We start from the raw sequence: 20,830 nt of genomic DNA, 5'->3' as shown, positions 1-20,830 counted from the left end.
TGGCCCAGCCCTTGCCAGGAAACACCACAGAGGCCACACCACGAAGTCTGAGGGCCTCCGGGTCCTTGTGTGGACCCCATGCTAAAGCCCCATACCTGTGCGAGGCCACCCATGAACCTGCTGCAGCCAGGATTCGTGCCCAAGTCCCCGACACGCGCTGGAGCAGGGTTGGGGGTCAGCGGTTCTACAGCCGTGTCCTGAGCCCCCTGCACCGTGGACCCTCAGGGCACACTGAGGCCTCTGCTCAGAGGTCCCACGTTGGGAAGCTGAAGGAGCCGCAGCCTCAGGACCACAAGCCAGGGTTAGGTGCTTCCTAACCTCTGTGCTTCAGAGAGGGCCGGAAGTGGTGGCTCATGCCTGTAATCCCAGCACTTTGGGAGGCTGAGGAGGGAGGATTGCTTGAGCCCAGGAGTTCGAGACCAGCCAGAAAAACAAGGTGAAACCACTTCTCTGCAAAAAATACAAAAATTAGCCAGGTGTGGTGGTGCACGCCTGTGGTCTCAGCTACTCTGGAGGCTGAGGCAGGAGGATTGCTTGAGCTCAAGAGGTTGAGGCTGCAGTGAGCTATGATTGCACCACTGCACTCCAGCCTGGGCGATAGAGTGAGACCCTGTCTCAAAAATAAAAATACAAAAATGTAATTCACATACCATACAATTTCCCTTCAAGGCCAGGCGCGGTGGCTCATGCCTGAAATCCCAGCACTTTGGGAGGCCAAGAAGGGAGGATCACTTGAGCCCAGGAGTTCAAGACCAGCCAGAAAAACAAGGTGAAGCCACGTCTATGCAAGAAATACAAAAATTAGCCGAGTGTGATGGTGCACACCTGTGGTCCCAGCTACTCTGGAGGCTGAGGTGGAAGTATTGCTTGAGCCCAGGAGGTCGAGGCTGCAGTGAGCTATGATTGCACCACTGCACTCCAGCCTGGGTGACAGTGAGACCCTTTCTCAGAAATGAAAATAAATGTAATTCACACACCATATAATTGCCCTTTAAGGCCAGGTGCGGCGGCTCATGCCTGTAATGCTCCCAGCATTTTGGGAGGCCAAGGCAGGTGGATCACGAGGTCAGGAGATTGAGACCATCCTGGCCAACATGGTGAAACCCCGTCTCTAGTAAAAATACAAAAATTAGCTGGGCATGGTGGTGCACGCCTATAGTCCCAGCTACTCAGGAAGCTGTAGCAGAAGAATCAGTTAAACCTGGGAGGTGAAGGTTACAGAAAGCCAAGATGGTGCCACTGCACTCCAGCCTGGGCAACAGGGCAAGACTCCATGTCAGAAAAAAAAAAAAAAAAAAAAAAGCCGGGCATGGTGGCTCACGCCTGTAATCCCAACACTTTGGGAGGCTGAGGTGGGCAGATCAGGAGGTCAGGAGATCGAGACCATCCTGGCTAACACGGTGAAACCCCCATCTCTACTAAAAATACAAAAAATTAGCCGGGCGTGGTGGCGGGCGCCTGTAGTCCCAGCTACTTGGGAGGCTGAGGCAGGAGAATGGCGTGAACCCGGGAGGCAGAGCTTACAATGAGCTGAGATTCCGCCACTGCACTCCAGCCTGGGCGACAGAGCGAGACTGTCTCAAACAAACAAACAAAAAATTCCCTTAAAAAATTATGCACCTGTCACCACTAATTCCAGAACATTCTATCCAGCCCAAAGGATGCCCCATATCCATTTGTGATCACTCTCAATCCCCTTCTCCACTCTCCAGCACCCGTGAATCCCCTTCCTGTCTCTGTGGATTGGCCTGTTCTGGACATTTCACAGAAATGGGATCACACGCCTCGTGGCCTTTGGTGTCTGATGTCTCTCACTAAGCATGGCGTCCTCAGAGTTCGTCTGTGCTGGGGGCCTGTGTTAGAGCCTCGCTCCTTTCCATGGTTGTCATTCTGCAGTGTGGATGGCCACGCTGCACTGATTCACTGCCCGGTTGGACACGGGTCATTGCCACATTTGGCTGCTGTGCACGTCCGTGAACACGTTTGTGTGGACGGATGTGTTCACTTACCTTGGGGACACGTCTAGGGCTGGCATTGCAGGTCCCACGCTAACTCCACATTTAGCCTCAACTGTTTCCAAGGGGCTGCACCACGTTATCCTCCCAGCCATGTGGACTGCAGCTTCCCTGACCCTCGCTGCTGTTTTTGATGCTAGCTGTCCTGGTGGGGGTGACAGGTATCTCACCGTGCATTTGACTCACATCCCTAACATCTCTTCATGTGCTCATTGGTTGTCTGTATATATATTTTTTTGAGACGGAGTCTCGCTCTGTCGCCCAGGCTGGAGTGCAATGGCGTGATCTCAGCTCACTGCAACCTCCGCCTCCCGGGTTCAAGCGATTCTCCTGCCTCAGCCTCCCGAGTAGCTGGGACTACAGGCACCCGCCACCACACCCGGCTTTTTGTATTTTTAGTAGAGATGGGGTTTCACTGTGTTAGCCAGGATGGTCTCGATCTCCTGACCTCAGGTGATCCACCCACCTCAGCCTCCCAAAGTGCTGGGATTACAAGCGTGAGCCACTGCACCTGGCCCTTTTTTTTTCACCTTACAAAAGCAAAATGTTTGTGTATCGTCTTGGCCACCCAGAGACATGGACGATCCTGGGACCTGAATTCCGTGTACAGCCCAAGCCCCTTCTCCCATTCTCCCAGCGTGGTGGACACCAGGCCCAGGCAGTACAGTACACAGTAAAACTGGCCTCATTCAGGTCAGGCATGGTGGCTCATGCCTGTAATCCTAGCACTTTGGGAGGTTGAGGCAGGAGGATCACTTGAAGCCCAGAGTTCAAGACCAGCTTGGGCAACACAGCTAGACTCCCTGTCTCTATTAAAAATAAATAAATAAATAAAAATCTGCCTCATTTGACCATGAGCAGCACCGTTTGAATTCTGAAGCTGAGGCAATAACCAAGAAAGAGAGATGTGGGTGAGGCTGAGTTTCTGTCCTTCCCCCAACCCCGCCCCCCGACTACAGGGTACACACTTAAGAGACACAGGGCACAGAAAAGCGGACGCCTGGGTGGCTTCACCTCGACCTTTTTTATTTGCATTTTTTAAAAACAATTAAATTAGAATACAAATATTAGAAAACAGCGGCCTTCAGCTGCCCGTGCGGGCGGGAGGGGCCGAGCTGCGCAGCGGGCTGCGGGCTCTGCAGTGAGACTGAACTGCCCTCGGCCAGATGCACGTCCCTTTCTTTAGACCTGAAATGATATTGCTTCCTGACTAGGAGTTCTGTTTATACAAAGGAAAATTCTGGGCTGGGGAGGACAAAAGCAAAACAGACCGCAGGCAGCGGTGTTGGAGAACCAGGTGAGGCCGGTGCCCCGCCTGCGCCCCGGTCTCCTGGGGGGCAAGGGGGGTGCCCAGCTGTGGGCTCCTGGAGGCAGAGCCCTGGTAGCTCCCCCAGTTGTTGGACCCTGAGGCCAAGGGCACGGGCGGGGCCTGCGAGGGGCCGGGAACGCCTGGGGACAGGAAGGAGGCCCCTGGTCTGGTCCTGCTGGAAGAGTGAGGCTCCCGGGGGACAGGGTGCCGGGCCAGCCTCATACCCGTCGGAAAACCAAGAGCAAAAAGGAGAGGAATCAACCCAAACCGAGAGCCGGGGTGGCCGGGGTCCCTGCTGCCCCTTGGGAAGTGACCGCACCCCATGCCCCAAGGACCGGGGTATGGTGGCGGCGGCGGCGGCGGCAGCTGTGGACATCTGTGGACATCTGTGCTGTTCCGTAGGGAAGTTCACCTGAATTGGAATTACCGAGGTAGCTGGCTAGAAAACTGAGACCCCCCCACGCCACACGGTGCCGCACCCTGGGCCCCCGCCTTCCCCGGGGGTTCCTGGCCACACGCCGGGTCTTCAAAATACCAAATTATTGCACTTTCCAAAAATACAACACATCTGTGGCTAAGCCCTCCCCAGCCGCCCACTGTGCCCCCATCCTGCCCACCCATCCCCCCACCCCACCGCCCCTCCCCGCCCCAACCCACTCCATGGCTTCTCGGCTAAAACGCTCGCTGCTCGGCGCGTGAGGGTCTCTGGGCGAGGATGCATTTGCAGAGAAAAAGCAAAGGAAGAGACAAACGTCAAAGTGGTCGCCAGAGAGGGGCTGCGCCCCACCGCCCGCCGCCCGGGTCCCTGCGCACTGGCTGGAATGGTCGTGGGAAGAGGGCGGCGGGCGGCGGGGCATCCGGAGGGAAGGGCGCGGGGCGGCGTCCTGGTCCCTCCCGCCCACTACCCCTTCCCGGCTCGGACTCCAGCCGGGGAGGCGGCTGTGTGGGTGGTCGGCCTTGTTTTTAAGAGTTTGACTTTTTTGTTTCATTTTTCTTTTTTGTATCTTTTTTTGTCATTTTACTTTTTTTTTTAATCCCCCGATAGGAGAGTCCAGAGGTACAGGTGCCAGGAGCCAGGCAAAAGGGTGGAAAAACAAAATGAACGACAATAAAAAGAAAAAGAAAGGTCACTCCTCCCTCTGCGCCCGAGGCTGGCCCGTGCCCCTCTGCGTGGTGAGCACCAGGAAAGTCGAGTGTGTGGCCGGGGTCAGCAGGCCGGCACCAGGCCCTTCTGGAAGGGGCAGCGGCGCTTGGGCCGGGGCCCCTCTTCGTCCTCGTCTTCCTCCTCCTCTTCCTCCTCCTCCTCCTCCTCCGAGGACGATGAGCTGTCCAGCGTGAGGTCCACCACATCGGCGCCCGGCTTCCCATTCTCCACGCTGCCCACCGGGCCGCCGCCACCCGTGCTGCCCAGGGCACCGCTCCCGTTGACGCTGGGGGCGGGCAGGAGCCCACTGGCGTCCGAGGGGCCTGTGGGCGACAGGGACAGGGTGCAGGTACTTAGGATGCAACCACTGATAAATGGGGAAACTGAGGCGGCCCTGGCTGCGGACTGCGCGGCTGGTGGGGCGAGGCACTCACCCAGCACGAGGATGGCGCCCTGCGGGCTGCAGCTGCGCTCCTTTTCGGCGCGGATCGGGCACCACGAGCCGTCCACCAGGTACTCGATCTCGTCGGCGTCCTCACACTCGCTCAGGATCTTCGAGAGGAGCCTGGGGCGAGGCGGACAGCTGACGCCGGGGCTGGAGGTGCCCCACCCCCCCCAACTCCCCAGCCCTCCATCCCTCCCGGATGCAGCCAAGCACTCCCCACTTCTCTCTGCAAGAGCAGCCTCACCACCGTGACCGCAGGGGTCCAGGGACCCCGCATTCCCTCCCCTGCCCTCAGGCCCCTGCAGGTGCTGAGCCCCAGCCAGGTCTGCAGTGCATGGCACTGCCGGGGGGACGGGGCATGGACACACATACCCAGTGGCCCCCAACTACCCACAAGAGCAGGGGGTGTGGCGGCTGCAGGGGTCCACCCCACCCTGCCCCTCTGGGCACCTCCGGGTGTGCACGCATGTTTGAGCGTGTGTGGACGTGAGTGTATCTGTGCATGTGTGCGAGCATGTGCGTGTGTGCGCACGTGTGCATGTGTGGAGTCTATGAATGTGTGTGAGCATGTGTACACGTGTGAATGGACGCATATGGGCATACGTAAATGTGGACTGTATGGACGTGTGGGCATGCGGGTGTGGGTGTGTGTGTGTGACGGTGTGGACCGTACGGATGTGTGACAGTGTTGACTGTATAGATGTGTGCATGTGACGGTGTGGACTGTATAGATGTGTGTGTGTATGACGGTGTGGACTGTATGGATGTGTGATGGTGTGGACTGTATAGATTGTGTGTATGACGGTGTGGACCGTATGGATGTGTGAAGGTGTGGACTGTATAGATGTGTGTGTGTATGACGGTGTGGACTGTATGGATGTGTGACGGTGTGGAGTGTATAGATGTGTGTGTGTGTGACGGTGTGGACTATGGATGTGTGAAGGTGTGGACTGTACAGATGTGTGTGTGTGTATGACTGTGGACTGTATGGATGTGTGATGGTGTGGACGGTATGGATGTGTGTGTGTGATGGTGTGGACTGTATAGATGAGTGTGTGACGGTGTGGACTGTACGGATGTGTGTGTGTGACAGTGTGGACTGTATGGATGTGTGTGTGTGGCGGTGTGGACTGTATAGATGAGTGTGTGTGCAACGGTGTGGACTGTATGGATGTGTGTGTGCGACGGTGTGGACCGTATGGATGTGTGCGTGCGATGGTGTGGACTGTATGGATGTGTGCGTGTGATGGTGTGGACTGTATGGATGTGTGCGTGTGATGGTGTGGACTGTATGGATATGTGCGTGTGATGGTGTGGACTGTATGGATGTGTGCGTGTGATGGTGTGGACTATGGATGTGTGTGTGACGGTGTGGACTGTATGGATATGTGTGTGTGATGGTGTGGACTGTATGGATGTGTGTGTGATGGTGTGGACTGGATGTGTGTGTGATGGTGTGGACTGTATGGATGTGTGTGTGTGATGGTGTGGACTGTATGGATGTGTGGGTGTGTGTGACAGTGTGGACTGTATGGATGTGTGTGTGTGATGGTGTGGACTGTATGGATGTGTGTGTGATGGTGTGGACTGTATGGATGTGCGGGTGTCTGTGACGGTGTGGACTGTATGGATGTGTGTGTGTTATGGTGTGGACTGTATGGATGTGTGTGTGACGGTGTGGACTGTATGGATGTGTGTGTGTGATGGTGTGGACTGTATGGATGTGTGTGTGATGGTGTGGACTGTATGGATGTGTGTGTGATGGTGTGGACTGTATGGATGTGTGGGTGTGTGTGACGGTGTGGACTGTATGGATGTGTGTGGCTGTGGGTGACGCTGTGGACTGTGGATGTGTGCGGGTGTGTGTGTATGTTATGGTGTGGACTGTATGGATGTGTGTGTGTGATGGTGTGCACTGTATGGATGTGTGGGTGTGTGTGACGGTGTGGACTGTATGGATGTGTGCATGTTATGGTGTGGACTGTATGGATGTGTGCGTGTGATGGTGTGAACTGTATGGATGTGTGTGTGTGATGGTGTGGACTGTCTGGATGTGTGTGTGATGGTGTGGACTGTATGGATGTGTGTGTGTGATGGTGTGGACTGTCTGGATGTGTGTGTGATGGTGTGGACTGTATGGATGTGTGTGTGTGATGGTGTGGACTGTATGGATGTGTGTGTGATGGTGTGGACTGTCTGGATGTGTGTGTGTGATGGTGTGGACTGTCTGGATGTGTGTGTGATGGTGTGGACTGTATGGATGTGTGTGTGATGGTGTGGACTGTATGGATGTGTGTGTGTGATGGTGTGGACTATGGATGTGTGGGTGTCTGTGACTGTGGACTGTATGGATGTATGTGTGTGATGGTGTGGACTGTATGGATGTGTGTGTGATGGTGTGGACTGTATGGATGTGTGTGTGATGGTGTGGACTGTATGGATGTGTGTGTGTGATGGTGTGGACTGTATGGATGTGTGTGTGATGGTGTGGACTGTATGGATGTGTGTGTGTGTTATGGTGTGGACTGTATGGATGTGTGCAGGTGTGTTATGGTGTGGACTGTATGGATGTGTGTGTGTGTGACGGTGTGGACTGTATGGATGTGTGTGTGTGTGACGGTGTGGACTATACGGATATGTGCAGGTGTGTGTGTGTTATGGTGTGGACTGTATGGTGTGTGTGTTATGGTGTGGACTGTATGGATGTGTGCGGCTGTGTCATGGTGTGGACTGTATGGATGTATGTGTGTGCGTGTTACAGTGTGGACTGTGGATGTGTGTGGGTGTGTGTGTGTTATGGTGTGGACTGTATGGATGTGTGTGTGTTATGGTGTGGACTGTATGGATGTGTGGGTGTGTGGGTGTGACGTGTGCACTGTATGGATGTGTGCGGGTGTGTTATGGTGTGGACTGTGGATGTGTGGGTGTGTGTGACGGTGTGGACTGTATGGATGTGTGCGGGTGTGTGTGTGTTATGGTGTGGACTGTATGGATGTGTGTGTGAGACGTGTGGACTGTGGATGTGTGCAGGTGTGTGTGTGTTATGGTGTGGACTGTATGGATGTGTGCGGGTGTGTGTGTGTTATGGTGTGGACTGTATGGATGTGTGTGTGAGATGGTGTGGACTGTATGGATGTGTGCAGGTGTGTGTGTTATGGTGTGGACTGGATGTGTGTGGGGGTGTGTTATGGTGTGGACTGTATGGATGTGTGTGTGTGTTATGGTGCAGACTGTATGGATGTGTGTGTGTTATGGTGTGGACTGTATGGATGTGTGTGTGTTATGGTGTGGACTGTATGGATGTGTGTGTGTGTTATGGTGTGGACTGTATGGATGTGTGTGACGGTGTGGACTGTATGGATGTGTGTGTGTTATGGTGTGGACTGTATGGATGCGTGTGTGTGTGTGTGTTATGGTGTGGACTGTATGGATGTGTGTGGGTGTGTGTGTTATGGTGTGGACTGTATGGATGTGTGTGTGTGTGTTATGGTGTGGACTGTATGGATGTGTGTGGCTGTGTGTTATGGTGTGGACTGTATGGATGTGTGTGGCTGTGTGTTTGTTATGGTGTGGACTGTATGGATGTGTGCGGGTGTGACCGTGTGGACTGTATGGATGTGTGCGGGTGTTATGGTGTGGACTGTATGGGTGTGTGTGTGTGATGGTGTGGACTGTATGGATGCGTGCGGGTGTGTTATGGTGTGGACTGTATGGGTGTGTGCGTGTGATGGTGTGGACTGTATGGATGCGTGCGGGTGTGTTATGGTGTGGACTGTATGGATGTGTGCGGGTGTGACGGTGTGGACTGTATGGATGTGTGTGTGTTATGGTGTGGACTATATGGATGTGTGTGGGTGTTTGTTTTATGGTGTGGACTGTATGGATGTGTGTGGCTGGGTGTGTGTTATGGTGTGGACTGTATGGATGTGTGCAGGTGTGACGGTGTGGACTGTATGGATGTGTGCGGGTGTGTGTGACGGTGTGGACTATCGATGTGTGGGCATGTGGGTGTGGGTGTGCATGCACACCTGCTTTCACATTGCACTGTGTGCCCACCAGATCAGGAAACAGCCTGGAGTGAAGGTGCTGGCTGCTCAAAGCCCCTGCAGAGGCTGTGAGGGTAGCAATGGGAGCAGAGTGCGGGCTCCCCACGCCCATCCCAGCCACAGCCTCTCCAGAGCACCCCCACTGTGTCCGGCCTTTTTACTCCGAGGTCCTACCAGCCCCATTTTACAAATGCAGAAACAGAGGCTCGGGAAGGGAATGAGTTCCCTGAGGCCACAAGGCCAATTGGAGGCAGGCCCTGGTTCTGCTCCCCAACCCGTCTTGGCCAAAGGGCCTCAGTCTCCCCACCCGCAGGAAGGGAAGGGTGCAGTGGCTGGGGGGCGTCTGAGGAGAGGCCCCCTGCCCCACGGGTCCATGCAGGGCCCAGGCTGGCCCGTTACTGTCAAGGCTACAGCTGCTCCCAGGCACCCGCAGCAGCATCGTTCTCATCACACAGGAGAGCCCTCGTCCCGCTCGGGGCCACCCTTTCTGAGGCTCTTACCCAGGCCAGCCCCTCCGCCCCGCCGAGCTCTCTCTGAGGCGATGCTCGGAGCCCACCGTGCCAGGGCCGCCCCAGGCGTAGCACAGCCCTGCCTGCCCACTTCCCTGCTTGCAAAACTGCTTTTCACCCTCCAAAGCCCCACCCCACAGCTTCTCTTCCTCCTCCCCAAGACACGCACAGCAACGGGAACGTTTATGTCTGGCTCTGCTCCTCTATCCGCTCCCCTGGCCAAGAACAAGACTCTGAAGGCAGGGTCTGGGACGGGGCTCTTTTGGGGACCCTGGGGTCACCCAGCTCAGAGCCAGGGACAGAGAGGCGATAGGGCTCATGGAACAAAGTATGAACCAAGGACCCCTCCTCCAGGAAGCCTCCCTGGCTACACCGAGTCCCACGGGCTGCTGAGGCCAAGGCCTGCGTGGGACACAGCTGCCTGCCCCAGCCCTGGTGGCCCTGGAGCTGTGAGAGCTGCCGCCACCCCAAGCCCAAGCCCCACTCTGGGCCTGTGGGGGAAGGCGGGCACCCGGCTGCACAGCTGTCAGGCTGGGAACAGAGCGGCCATTCAGGCAGCCCACGTGCCCGGCCCAAAGGACTCCTCTCTCTACCCGAAGCTGGGATGCAAGGGGGTGGCCACCCAGCCCTCCACAGAGGGGACCCAGACTCAGGCTGGGTTCAAGTCTCAGCCTGGCCCCCTGTGAGCCGGGGTAGCTCCAGCTGCTGGTTGCCTCCTCTGAGCCTGTTTCCTCGTCTGTAAACTGAGGACGCTCACAGGTCTGTCTCCTGGGATGGGGACAAGTGCATGAACCGGAGGTCCACCTGGGGATGAAATCTACAACCCCAAAGGCAGGCCAGCCCTGCCTTCACCTGCACAGTCCGCTGAGGCCATGCCCGAGGGCTGGGGACCCGGCCCACCCCCACAGGCAGGGCCTGCTCCCGCCTGTGAGGGCACCAGCTTGTGCCACTGTGGCCTCCCGCCCTGCCGGCGGCTCTGGGGATGAGGTGGGCGGGGTCGGCGCCGGGCAGGAGCCGCATCAGGCACCACAGACAATGGGGCTCAGTTTCTAGAAACTTAAGCCCTGGGCAGAGCCTTCCACCAGGGAGAAAGGTCTTGTCCTCCTGTCCCCTGTGGCCTGGGGAATGCCTGGCCACAGCTGTGCCACCTAGGAAGGGAAGGGCATGGCGTGGCCAGAGTGCTCCAGGAGGCGCCACCTCCTTTGCCTTTCTGCGAGGAGGTCACCCCCAAGGCTGCGCATCCTGGGGTGAACGCCGTGTGAAAGCACGACCTGGCACAGTTTTCTGTGGCAAAAACCACACTCCTGGAGCTCAGGGTCACACTTGCCTGAGGTCACGTCGGAGCGGGGTGGACCGGACCCCACCTTCTGCAACCTAAGCTACGTGGCTGTCACCTGCATAGCAAAGGCTCTGAGAAGTTCCACGAGAAAGAAACCGGCTCTTTTCGCAGCCCGGGGCTTCCAAAGCTCCAGGACCATGTGCCCCCACTGCTGTGTCTTGCTGGGGCACCATGTGGTCTGCAGGAAGCGGGGTGCCACCGAGACCTCCACGGCCGTCCGGCTCTGGCCGCCCTCCCCGGGGCCCCGGGCTCACCCGTCGATGATGAGCTGGTCATAGGGGGCTGGCTTGTCACACACGGGGCACATCCAGGTGGGCTTCTTCTCGTTCATCTGCAGGTAGAAGACGGCGTCGAAGCACTGCAGGTGGGCACAGGTCTCTGCCCGGCAGGGCACGGAGAGCCGCATCTTCACCAGCTGTGGGGGAGGGGCTGCGTGAGCAGGGCACCCCTCCTGTTGTGCCCGCCTGCCCGGTGCCCCTCACCCCCAGCTCCATCCTGTGGCTCGCTCCAATCACTCATGCCTCAGGAACATGGAGGGGACGAAGACCAGCCTTGCCCCCGCAGGCTCGCGGCCCAGCCAAGCCGCCCCAGGCCCAGGGCCGCCAGGGAGGAAGTATGGCCGCAGGAGAGGCCCCGAGGAAGGGGCTGCGCCCCAACTCACCGGGCAGATGAGGGACACTCGCACACCGGTGGTGGCGATCTCGCTGTCAGGATCAAGGCGCAGCTTCTCCTTGACTGTGGGGAGTGAACAGAAGACACCGTCAGGAGGGTGGGAACAGCAGGGCACGGGGCTGTGATTCGAGTTCTCTCCCAGCACTGATGTCCACCTCCCAGAACAGGCCCGACGATGAGTCCCAAGCTTCGCTGTGTGGCTCGGGGCCACGAGGGATCAGAGAAAGCCGGGTGGCAACCACCATTAGATTTGACCACAACCTAGGCACAGCACAGACCCAGCCGAAGCCCTCACACAGAGGTGGCCTATGTGGCCTCCCCCACCCCGCGTGGACTATGACCCATGGGACTTTTCTGGCAAGTTTCATGCAACACAGCCACCGACAGGGTCATTGCTGTGACTTCATTCTGTCACCGAAGCACCATCCCCAAGGCCACAGTGGGGAATGAGGCAGGGACTCTTTGGGAGACGGATCCTGGGGCCTCCTGGCTGTGAGGCAGCAAGCGGCTGCCGCCCTGCCCCAGCACCACCCCAAGGCAGCCTGCAGACAGGAGTGTAGCTGCTTCTTTAAAGGAAAAGACGGTGCCCGCCAGCAAGCTGCACGGAACATGGGGAAACATATGTGAAACGTGAAGTCTTGGAGGCAGGCGCCGCCCTCCCCTCGACAGGCAGCAGGCCCACAGCCAGAAGGAAACTCACGCAGGGACCCTGGCTGCCCTCCTGAGGCTTCTGGGATGTGGCTCCCTCCCAGGGTAAACTCCATCCATGGGTAGCTCAGGAGAGACCCCAGCCCTGGGCCATGTGGGGCCGACCACCCTGGCCCACAACCCACAGGGCCTCTCCATCCACCACCTGGCCCTCAGCTGCCTGGTGGACCAGTGTTGCTTCCTCCAGGAAGCCACCTGCCCAACTGACTTGGGGGCCAGAGTGATGGTGCCAGCCTGCTCCCCAACTCCCCCCAGCTGTCCTGACGTTCCTCCGCCTGGAAATGCCCCTACCACCCCTTATCGGCCTGAAACACCACTTATCTCCGGCCGCTTGGGAGCCACTTCCTCCTTCCTGACCCCCACCCAGCCCCCCCAGCCGGTATGTGGAGCAGTGGGCTCTTCCTTCTCCCGTGGGGACATGGTGGCAGCCACGTGCTGGCTCCCAGCAGCTCTCCTGCTTGAGCCAAGGCTGCCCCAGCCACTCACTCCTCAGCTGAGTTTCCATCCCTGGATCCCAGCTCTGGCTACCCGGTGCCCGGGTGGACCCTCAAGCCTGGCAAAGGGGCAGCCAGGAGGGCATGCAGGTGCCCATCTGATTTTAAAGCAAACTCTCCCTCCTTTGTGTATGGAGAGACGTGCGCAGCAGGAAGGGTTCAAGTGAGGCAAAGGTGAGGACTTCCTAGGTGCAGCAAGAAAGAAATCCAGTGAGAGAGAGGCTGAGCCTGGGGCCGGCTGTGGGAAGCAGCAGGAGACCCCTTCGGAGAGGAAGCCTGACCCCACAGCCCCCAGCACTGCGGGCTCTGGTCACTGAGGAGTTAAGCCCGGCCCCCACCCCGTGGGCCTAGAAGAGGCCTGCCCGGCCCCAGCCTCCTCCCTCAAGTTGGCCATGTCCCCACAGGCAGGGAAGGTCGGGGAGGTTGAAAAAAGGGCCCTTTGAGGGAAGAGGGAGGTGGGGCGGGGTAACCCAGGTCACAGAACCCTAACTTTGCCACTCTGTGCCTCAGTGTCCCCACTGGTCACACGGGGACATAGCCAGGCCCTCCCTCCCCGAGCCTGGAGGAGGCTGGCCAAGGATGCCGGATTCCGTGGAGGGACCCCTCACCCTCCACGTCCTGCTCTGCAGAGGGGGTGCTGCCGGCTATCTTTCCTTGGGGGGCTGGAGTGCACAGGAGGCTTCAACACGATGGGGCTCGCAGGCCCCTGGCAGTGCCAGCACTGCTCCAGGCTCTGGACACCCAGGCTAGGAGGTGCCCTTTGGTGGTCAGGAACAGGGACCAGAGGCCTGGGCCTGGCTGTGCCAGGAGGGCAGTGCTCATGGGGAACTCTCTGGCCTGGGCACAGGGGCCTGGGCAGCTAGGAGGGGCAGCTGGAAGACCCTCTGGGCCACATTCTGCCAAGGGGCTGGGGTGGTGCCCAGATTCCACCTGAAAACAGCCACCATTCGGGAAGGGGGTGCGAGCAAACCTGGCTGGCCCAGAACCGCCCTCTCCTCAGCCTGGCAGGTGGTCCCAGTCCTCACCCACCTGCCCGACTCCCACTCCCAGCTCCAAAGGACTCCAGGTTAGGCCTAGCCTCTCCATAGGACAGGCCTGCAGAGCCCACTGAGGCCTGGGCCCCAAGCATGTGGGGTCCAGAGAGATGCCAAGGTGCCCTCAAGATGGCTCAGATCTATTCTCCTGAAGACAGTGGCCACCAGAGAAGGCCAGCGACTTTCTGAGGCCACACAGCCGCCAAGCAGGGCTAACTGCTGTACGCTGGCTTTGTGCTGCGCGGCTGCTCGGGGTGAGGACTGATTTGCCTACCAGTCTTGGCAGGCTTTTTTTTTTTTTTTTTTTTGAGATGGAGTCTCACACTCTCACCCAGGCTGGAGTGCAGTGGCACGATCTCCGCTCACTGCAAGCTCCGCCTCCTGGGTTCACGCCATTCTCCTGCCTCAGCCTCCCGAGTAGCTGGGACTACAGGCGTCTGCCACCACGCCTGGCTAATTTTTTGTATTTTTAGTAGAGATGGGGTTTCACCATATTAGCCAGGATGGTGTTGCTCTCCTGACCCCGTGATCCGCCTGCCTCGGCCTCCCAAAGTGCTGGGATTACAGGTGTGAGCCACCGCGCCTTGCCGGCAGGCTTTCTTTTAAAATTGCTCTGCATGTCACTTAAAAAAAATTGTTTTCATTGTTACAAGTACAAAAGAGACCAGGTGCAAAAGTGGCCAAGACTGTAATCCCAGCACTTTGGGAGATTGAGGCAGGTGCACTGCTTGAGCCCAGGAGTTTAAGACCAGCCTGGGCAACACAGCAAGATTCCATCTCTACGAAACATTAAAAAATTAGTTGGGGCCGGGCGTGGTGGCTCACGCCTGTAATCCCAGCACTTTGGGAGGCCGAGGCGAGCGGATCACGAGGTCAGGAGCTTGAGACCATCCTGGCTAACACGGTGAAACCCCATCTCTACTAAAAAATGCAAAAAATTAGCCGGGCATGGTGGCACATGCCTGTAGTCCCAGCTACTCAGGAGGCTGAGGCAGAAGAATCGCTTGAACCCAGGAGGTGGAGGTTTCAGTGAGCCGAGATCGTGCCATTGCACTCCAGCCTGGGCAACAGAGTGAGACTCTGTCTCAAAAAAAAAAAAAAAAATTAGCTGGGTGTGGTGGTGAACACATGTGGTCCCAAGCTACTCAGGAGGCTGAGGCAGGAGGATGGCTTGAGCCCGAGTTAGAGGCTGCAGTGAGCCACGATCCCACCACTGCACTGCAGCCTGGGCGATACACCGAGACACTTTTTTTTTTTTTTTGAGGTGGAGTCTCGCTCTGCAGCCCAGACTGGAGTGCAGTGGTGCAATCTCAGCTCACTGCAACCTCTACCTCCCAGACACCCTGACTCTCTAAAAAAAAAATAGAAAAAGAAAAAAGATTAAATGGGGCCTCACCAACGTGAGGTCAGACCGCTGCCGCCCGTCTTCCTCCCACAGCAACTGCCTCCACGACCCTGGCCGTCCGTGACCCGCCAGGTCCCGCAGCACCCTCGGCCCCGCTGAGTCAACGAGAAGGGGCTGCTTAGACCACAGCTCCCTCTGTGCTCCCCTCACCCCTCCCGGCCTCTGTGCTGTCCCGGAATGAGGCTCCAGCTCTTCTGCCGCTTGGACCCCTGTGGGCTAGGGCGCCTGGGGCCAGCAACACGAGGTGTGACCCCACAGGCCTCCGCACAGCAGCTCCCACTGCCAAGTGCCCCCTCTGCCATCTGTATCCTCCAGAGACCTCCCTAGCCACAGCCGCGGGGCCATGGACCCCCAGAGTGACAGGCGGCCCCTGATCGATCTCCTTCGGGTGCAGGGCCCCCTGCTTCGCCTAGCACAGGGTGGGTTTCCAGAGTGGACTTGGCACCCTTCGGCCGAGGTGGCCTGAGCTGCTCACCCAGTGCCTTGCACAGCTCCGGGTGCTTCACCCCAATGGTCTTCAGCCTCTGCAGCAGCTCTGATGAGGTCAGCTGCCGCACCAGGTACAGGGCCACCGAGTAGCTCTGGGGACAGAAGGGCGGGGTCAGGGCTGGCAGGATGGGGCCAGGGTTGGGGGGCAGGGTGGGCACCCGGGCACGCACTCACCTTGCCGTAGTTCCCCCAGGTGACGGTGATGCGGTTGGTGGCCGAGGACAGGTACATGAGGTGGGTGAGGTTGATGGGACGGCACGGCCTCTTGGGCTCCACCCCGGGCTTATTGGAGGGGTAGTAGCCCTGCAAGCAGATGGGCCGCTCAGCCTCGAGCCAAGAGCGGCTGGGAAATCCAACGGCCCCCACCCTCCCTCCACGCCCCTCAAACCCGTGCAGCAGACGCGGGGGCGGGGCATGCTCACCGGGACCGAGCAGTAGCTGTGGTTGACCTTCACAGCGATGTTGGGCGGGTACTGGTCCTCCTGAGGGCAGCTGGTGTCTGAGTAACAGATTCTGCAACGACAACAGGGACCATGGGGCGGGGAGGGGGCGCACAGGAGGGACTAGGCTGCTGTGGGGGTACACGAGTGGTAGCCAGGCGGCAGTGATGGGGGCACTGGAGATATGACACGGGGGGTATTGGGGCCCCCGGGTGTGGCCTGAGTGGGGGTCGGATGGTGGTGTATCCCCAGACAGGGATAGACAGCAGGTGAGGGGAGCTGGGCTCTGCTGTTAGCAGGGGAGACTGAGAAGGGCCTGGGCCAGGACTCGGGGGTGGGGAAGGGCGGGTGGCTGGGGGTCCAGCCCTGGGGTCGCGGGCACACCTGGGCATACCTCAGGACGACCTGCACGGCTTTAACTCCGGGCTGCAGTTCCCTGTGGGTGTGGAGCAAACCAGAGGAAAGGAAAGGAGAGCTGAGTGAGGAGGGTGGGACCCCAGCCCACCCGACAAGGTGGAGACCGCCACACCACAAGGCTCCCTCCCCCAGAGCTGGGAAACTGAGGCCCAGGACTCTTTTGTACAGGCTGGGTGAGACAGGAGTGGCTGTGGGGTCAGGAGAGGGGCTGGCCTCCCTGGAAAATGCAACAGAATCCACAGCAAAACCCTGAACCAGAGAGGGCAGCCAGGTGCCTCTCCCTGCGAAGAAACATAGCTAAAACGTGCATGCTGGAATCTAGCAGCCGGCTCACAATGGCAAGAAAACACCCAGTTTGGGAGGTCAAGGCTGGCGGAGCTCTTGAGCCCAGGAATTCGAGACCAGCCTGCGCAACATGGTGAAACTGTCTCTACAAAAAATACAAAAAATTATCCAGGCGTGGTGGTGCACACCTGTGGTCCCAGCTGCTTGGAGGCTGAGGCAGGGGGATCGTCTGAACCCATGGAGGCACAGGCTGCAAGCTATGATTGCACCACTGCACTTCAGCCTGGGTAACAAAGAGAAACACTCTCCAAAAAAAAAAAAAAAAAAACCAGTAACACCTGAGGATAAACTTTAACAAGAAACGCCCCCAGAAGAAGAGGAAAAAGTCTATCTACCCAAAGACACATCCGTGGATGTTCACAGCAGAACTGACCATGACAGCCACAAACTAGCAGCATCCTGAGTGTCCTTCCATAGACGGAAGGACCAACATGCACGGGACGCGACCCAGCCACGGAAAGGAGCCAGGCTCAGACCCAGGCCTCAGCACAGGTGCACCGTGAGGACGTCCCGCCCAGTGAGAGATGCCAGACACGAAAGGACACACAAGGCAGGTGGCTCACGCCAGTAACCCCAGCACTTTGGGTGGCGGAGGTGGGTGGGTCACCTGAGGTCAGGAGTTCGAGACAAGCCTGGGCAACATGTTGAAACCTCGTCTCTACCAAAAATACAAAAATTAGGCCAGGTGCAGTGGCTCACGCCTGTAATCCCAGCACTCTGGGAGGCCGAGGCAGGCGGATAACGAGGTCAGGAGATCGAGACCCTCCTGGCTATCATGGTGAAACCCCGTCTCTACTAAAAATACAAAAAAAAAAAAAAAAAATCAGCCAGGCGTGGTGGCGGGCACCTGTAGTCCCAGCTACTTGGGAGGCTGAGGCAGGAGAATGGCGTGAACCCAGGAGGCGGAGCTTGCAGTGAGCCAAGATCGTGCCACTGCACTCCAGCCTGGGCGTCAGAGTGTGACTCTGTCTCAAAAAAAAAAAAAAAAAAAAAATACAAATATTAGCTGAGTGTGGTGGTGCACGCCTGTAATCCTAGCTACTCAGAAGTCTGGGGCAAGAGAATCACTTGAACCTGGGAGGCGGAGATTGCAGTGAGCTGAGATCGTGACACTGCACTCCAGCCTGGGCGTCAGAGTGTGACTCTGTCTCAAAAAAAAAAAAAAAAAAAATACAAATATTAGCTGAGTGTGGTGGTGCACGCCTGTAATCCTAGCTACTCAGAAGTCTGGGGCAAGAGAATCACTTGAACCTGGGAGGCGGAGATTGCAGTGAGCTGAGATCGTGACACTGCACTCCAGCCTGGGTGACAGAGTGAGATTCTATCTTAAATAATAATAATAAACGAAAGCCACATAGTATGTGATTCCACTTCTATGAAATGTCCAGGACAGACCCATTTACAGACAGGAGGGGATGCATGGGGGCCAGTGGATGAAGGGTGGCAGCTGCTGGGGATGGACACGACTGCTCTGAGACTAGGCAGTGGTGGGAGCTGCGATACCTACTGATCCACGAGAACCCACTCGATGACGCCCTTAAAAACTGTATATTCTATGGTATGCGAATCATATCTCAACATAAGAAAAAGAAATGTGGGATGGGCACGGTGGCTCACGCCTGTAATCCCAGCACTTTGGGAGGCAGAGGTGGGGTGGATCACGAGGTCAAGAGATTGAGATCATCCTGGCCAACATGGTGAAACCCTGTCTCTACTAAAAATACAAAAATTAGCCAGGCGTGGTGGTGCGCACCTGTAGTCCCAGCTACTTGGGAGGCTGAGTCAGGAGAATCGCTTGAACCTGGGAGGCAGAAGTTGCAGTGAGCCGACATCACGCCACTGCACTCCAGCCTGGCGACAGAGCGACTTCATCTCAAAAAAAAAAAAAGAAAAGAAAAAGAAAAAGAAATGTCCAGAAGCTTTCTGAGGAGAAAACCAAACTTTTTTTTTTTTTTTTTTTTTTGAGACGGAGTCTCCCTTTGTTGCCCAGGCTGGAGTGCAGTGGCGGGATCTCGGCTCACTGCAAGCTCCGCCTCCCGGGTTCATGCCATTCTCCTGCCTCAGTCTCCCGAGTAGCTGGGACTACAGGCGCCCGCCACCACACCCGGCTAATTTTTTTGTATGTTTGGTAGAGACGGGGTTTCACTGTGTTAGCCAAGATGGTCTCAATCTTCTGACCTCGTGATCCACCTGCCTCGGCCTCCCAAAGGGCTGGGATTACAGTTGTGAGCCACCGTGCCCAGCCCAAACTGATTTTTTTATACTGCGTGGCTGGCTCTGAGTACTCTGCAGCAGGGACCCAGTGCAGGTGGAGGCTGTGCTGACCCAGGTACATAGACAAGGAATACGAGGCTGAGGAAGACGAGGTTGCCACCTTCGGTCACCCAGGCAGAGAGGCCTCCATGGCCAAGCCTGGCTCGGCTGGATCTGAACCCTTACTAGGTGTGAGGGCCAGGCTGGGAGGCCCCAGGAACCTGGCCCCACAGCAGGTGGGGGCAGTGGGTCTGAAGCGGCTGGGCACGAGAAGCTGGGCATTAAATGGGGGCGCCCAGCCCAGCCCTGCCATGGACTCAGGGGTGACCTGGGCAAATGGCCTCCCCTGTCCTAAGGGCCCAGCACCCACCATTAGCCTGCCCAGCAGGAATCTGTCTCAGCTGGAGGCAGGACAGCCTCAGAGAGACTGAGGGAGGAGCAGAGCGCAGGGCAGCCACACTGGCCCCTCACCTGCTACAGTTCAACCGTCCTCATCTGAGGGCGACCCTGCCCCAGGCGACACCAAGCTGTGTCTGGGGACATCTGTGGTTGTCAGAGTTAGGGGTGTTCCTGGCACAGAGCAGGTGGAGGCCAGGGATGCTGCTCAGCAGCCTGCAGTGCCCAGGATGGCCCCACCGAAGGAACCATCCCACCTCACTATCCACGGTGTGGAGGCGGAAACCCCGTATTCATTATTATAACTGGGAAAAAACCTGACTTCCGCCAGGCGCAGTGGCTCACGCCTGTAATCCCAGCATTCTGGGAGGCTGAGGTGGGTGAATCACCTGAGTCAGGAGTTCGAGACCAGCCTGATCAACATGGCAAAACCCCGTCTCTACTAAAAATACAAGATTAGCCGGGGGTGGTAGTGAGCGCCTGTAATCCCAGCTACTTGGGGGGCTGAGGCAGGAGAACTGCTTGAATCCAGCAGGTGGAGGTTGCAGGAAGCCCAAATCGCGCCACTGCACTCCAGCCTGGAAGCCTGGATAACAAGAGCTACACTCAGTCTCAAAAAAACAAAAAACAAAAAAACACCTGACTGAATTTCCTGCTCATGCTGGACACCAGAATAAATTCCTAAGGCGGGAGGTGCAAACCGGGGACCCCCAGCTCCTGGGATTCACCTACTTTCTCCCCCTCCAATTCAGGGTGTGGATTTCAATGTATGCAGCCTTCTGGGACCTCAGCGGGGCAGAGGATCATGGGACGCAGAGTCTCTTGGGGGTACGTGGAATCCCCTAACCCAGGGAGGTCTCGCCCGGGTTATCCTGCCCTAGGGGACACTGGACAATGTCTGGGGACATCTGTGGTTGTCACAACAGGGGCGTGTTCTTGTCATGGCGTGGGTGGAGGCGAGGAATGCTCCTCTGTTCCCTGCAATGCCCAGGATGGGCCCAGGAGGGCAAGACCGTGTTAAAACGGGACAGACAGTCCGCCTCTCTCTAGCGGGCTGCAGGGCACAGGCAGTGGGTACAAAGCCCAGCACCTGAGACCCAGGATGGGGTTTTCTGGAAGGCAGCAAACCCGGCCACTGCCTTGCAGCACAGTTCTGGACTGAGCCCGAGCGAGGCCTGCAGTGGACGTGGCTGCCGGCTCTCCCCAGTGAGCCCAGGAGAAAGTGGGTGGGCGGGCGGCGGGGTGCTGGGCTGGGGGAGGTGCCGCACACCTGGAGTTCCGGATCAACTCCACCTGTCTTGGCGTCAATGCGAAGATGCACGGGCTCTCCTGAAGCTTCTCGTTGTTCTGTGGGACTGAAGACAAACACG

General features: G+C 57.6%; 1 protein-coding gene across 1 annotated transcript in view; it reads right to left on the bottom strand.

Moving 5' to 3' along the window:
• Positions 1-3,020: 3,020 nt before the first annotated feature.
• Positions 3,021-20,830, bottom strand: part of PIAS4 (protein inhibitor of activated STAT 4) — a 33,831-nt gene continuing 16,021 nt past the window's right edge. The window contains exons 3-11 of the mRNA XM_055371267.2: positions 20,731-20,815; positions 16,444-16,485; positions 16,032-16,122; positions 15,784-15,912; positions 15,596-15,701; positions 11,469-11,542; positions 11,062-11,222; positions 4,903-5,033; positions 3,021-4,791 (exon numbers count right to left, since the gene is read on the bottom strand). Of these exons, the coding sequence (XP_055227242.1) occupies positions 4,532-4,791; positions 4,903-5,033; positions 11,062-11,222; positions 11,469-11,542; positions 15,596-15,701; positions 15,784-15,912; positions 16,032-16,122; positions 16,444-16,485; positions 20,731-20,815 (1,079 nt within the window). The 3' untranslated portion in view covers positions 3,021-4,531. The remainder of the gene's footprint in view (positions 4,792-4,902; positions 5,034-11,061; positions 11,223-11,468; positions 11,543-15,595; positions 15,702-15,783; positions 15,913-16,031; positions 16,123-16,443; positions 16,486-20,730; positions 20,816-20,830) is intronic.

The sequence above is a fragment of the Gorilla gorilla genome, chromosome 20 (assembly GCF_029281585.2).
Source record: "Gorilla gorilla gorilla isolate KB3781 chromosome 20, NHGRI_mGorGor1-v2.1_pri, whole genome shotgun sequence".
NCBI classification, from domain to species: domain Eukaryota; kingdom Metazoa; phylum Chordata; class Mammalia; order Primates; family Hominidae; genus Gorilla; species Gorilla gorilla.
The sequence above is the reverse complement of the archived record's forward strand: the minus strand, read 5'-3'. Positions and strand labels throughout refer to the sequence as shown.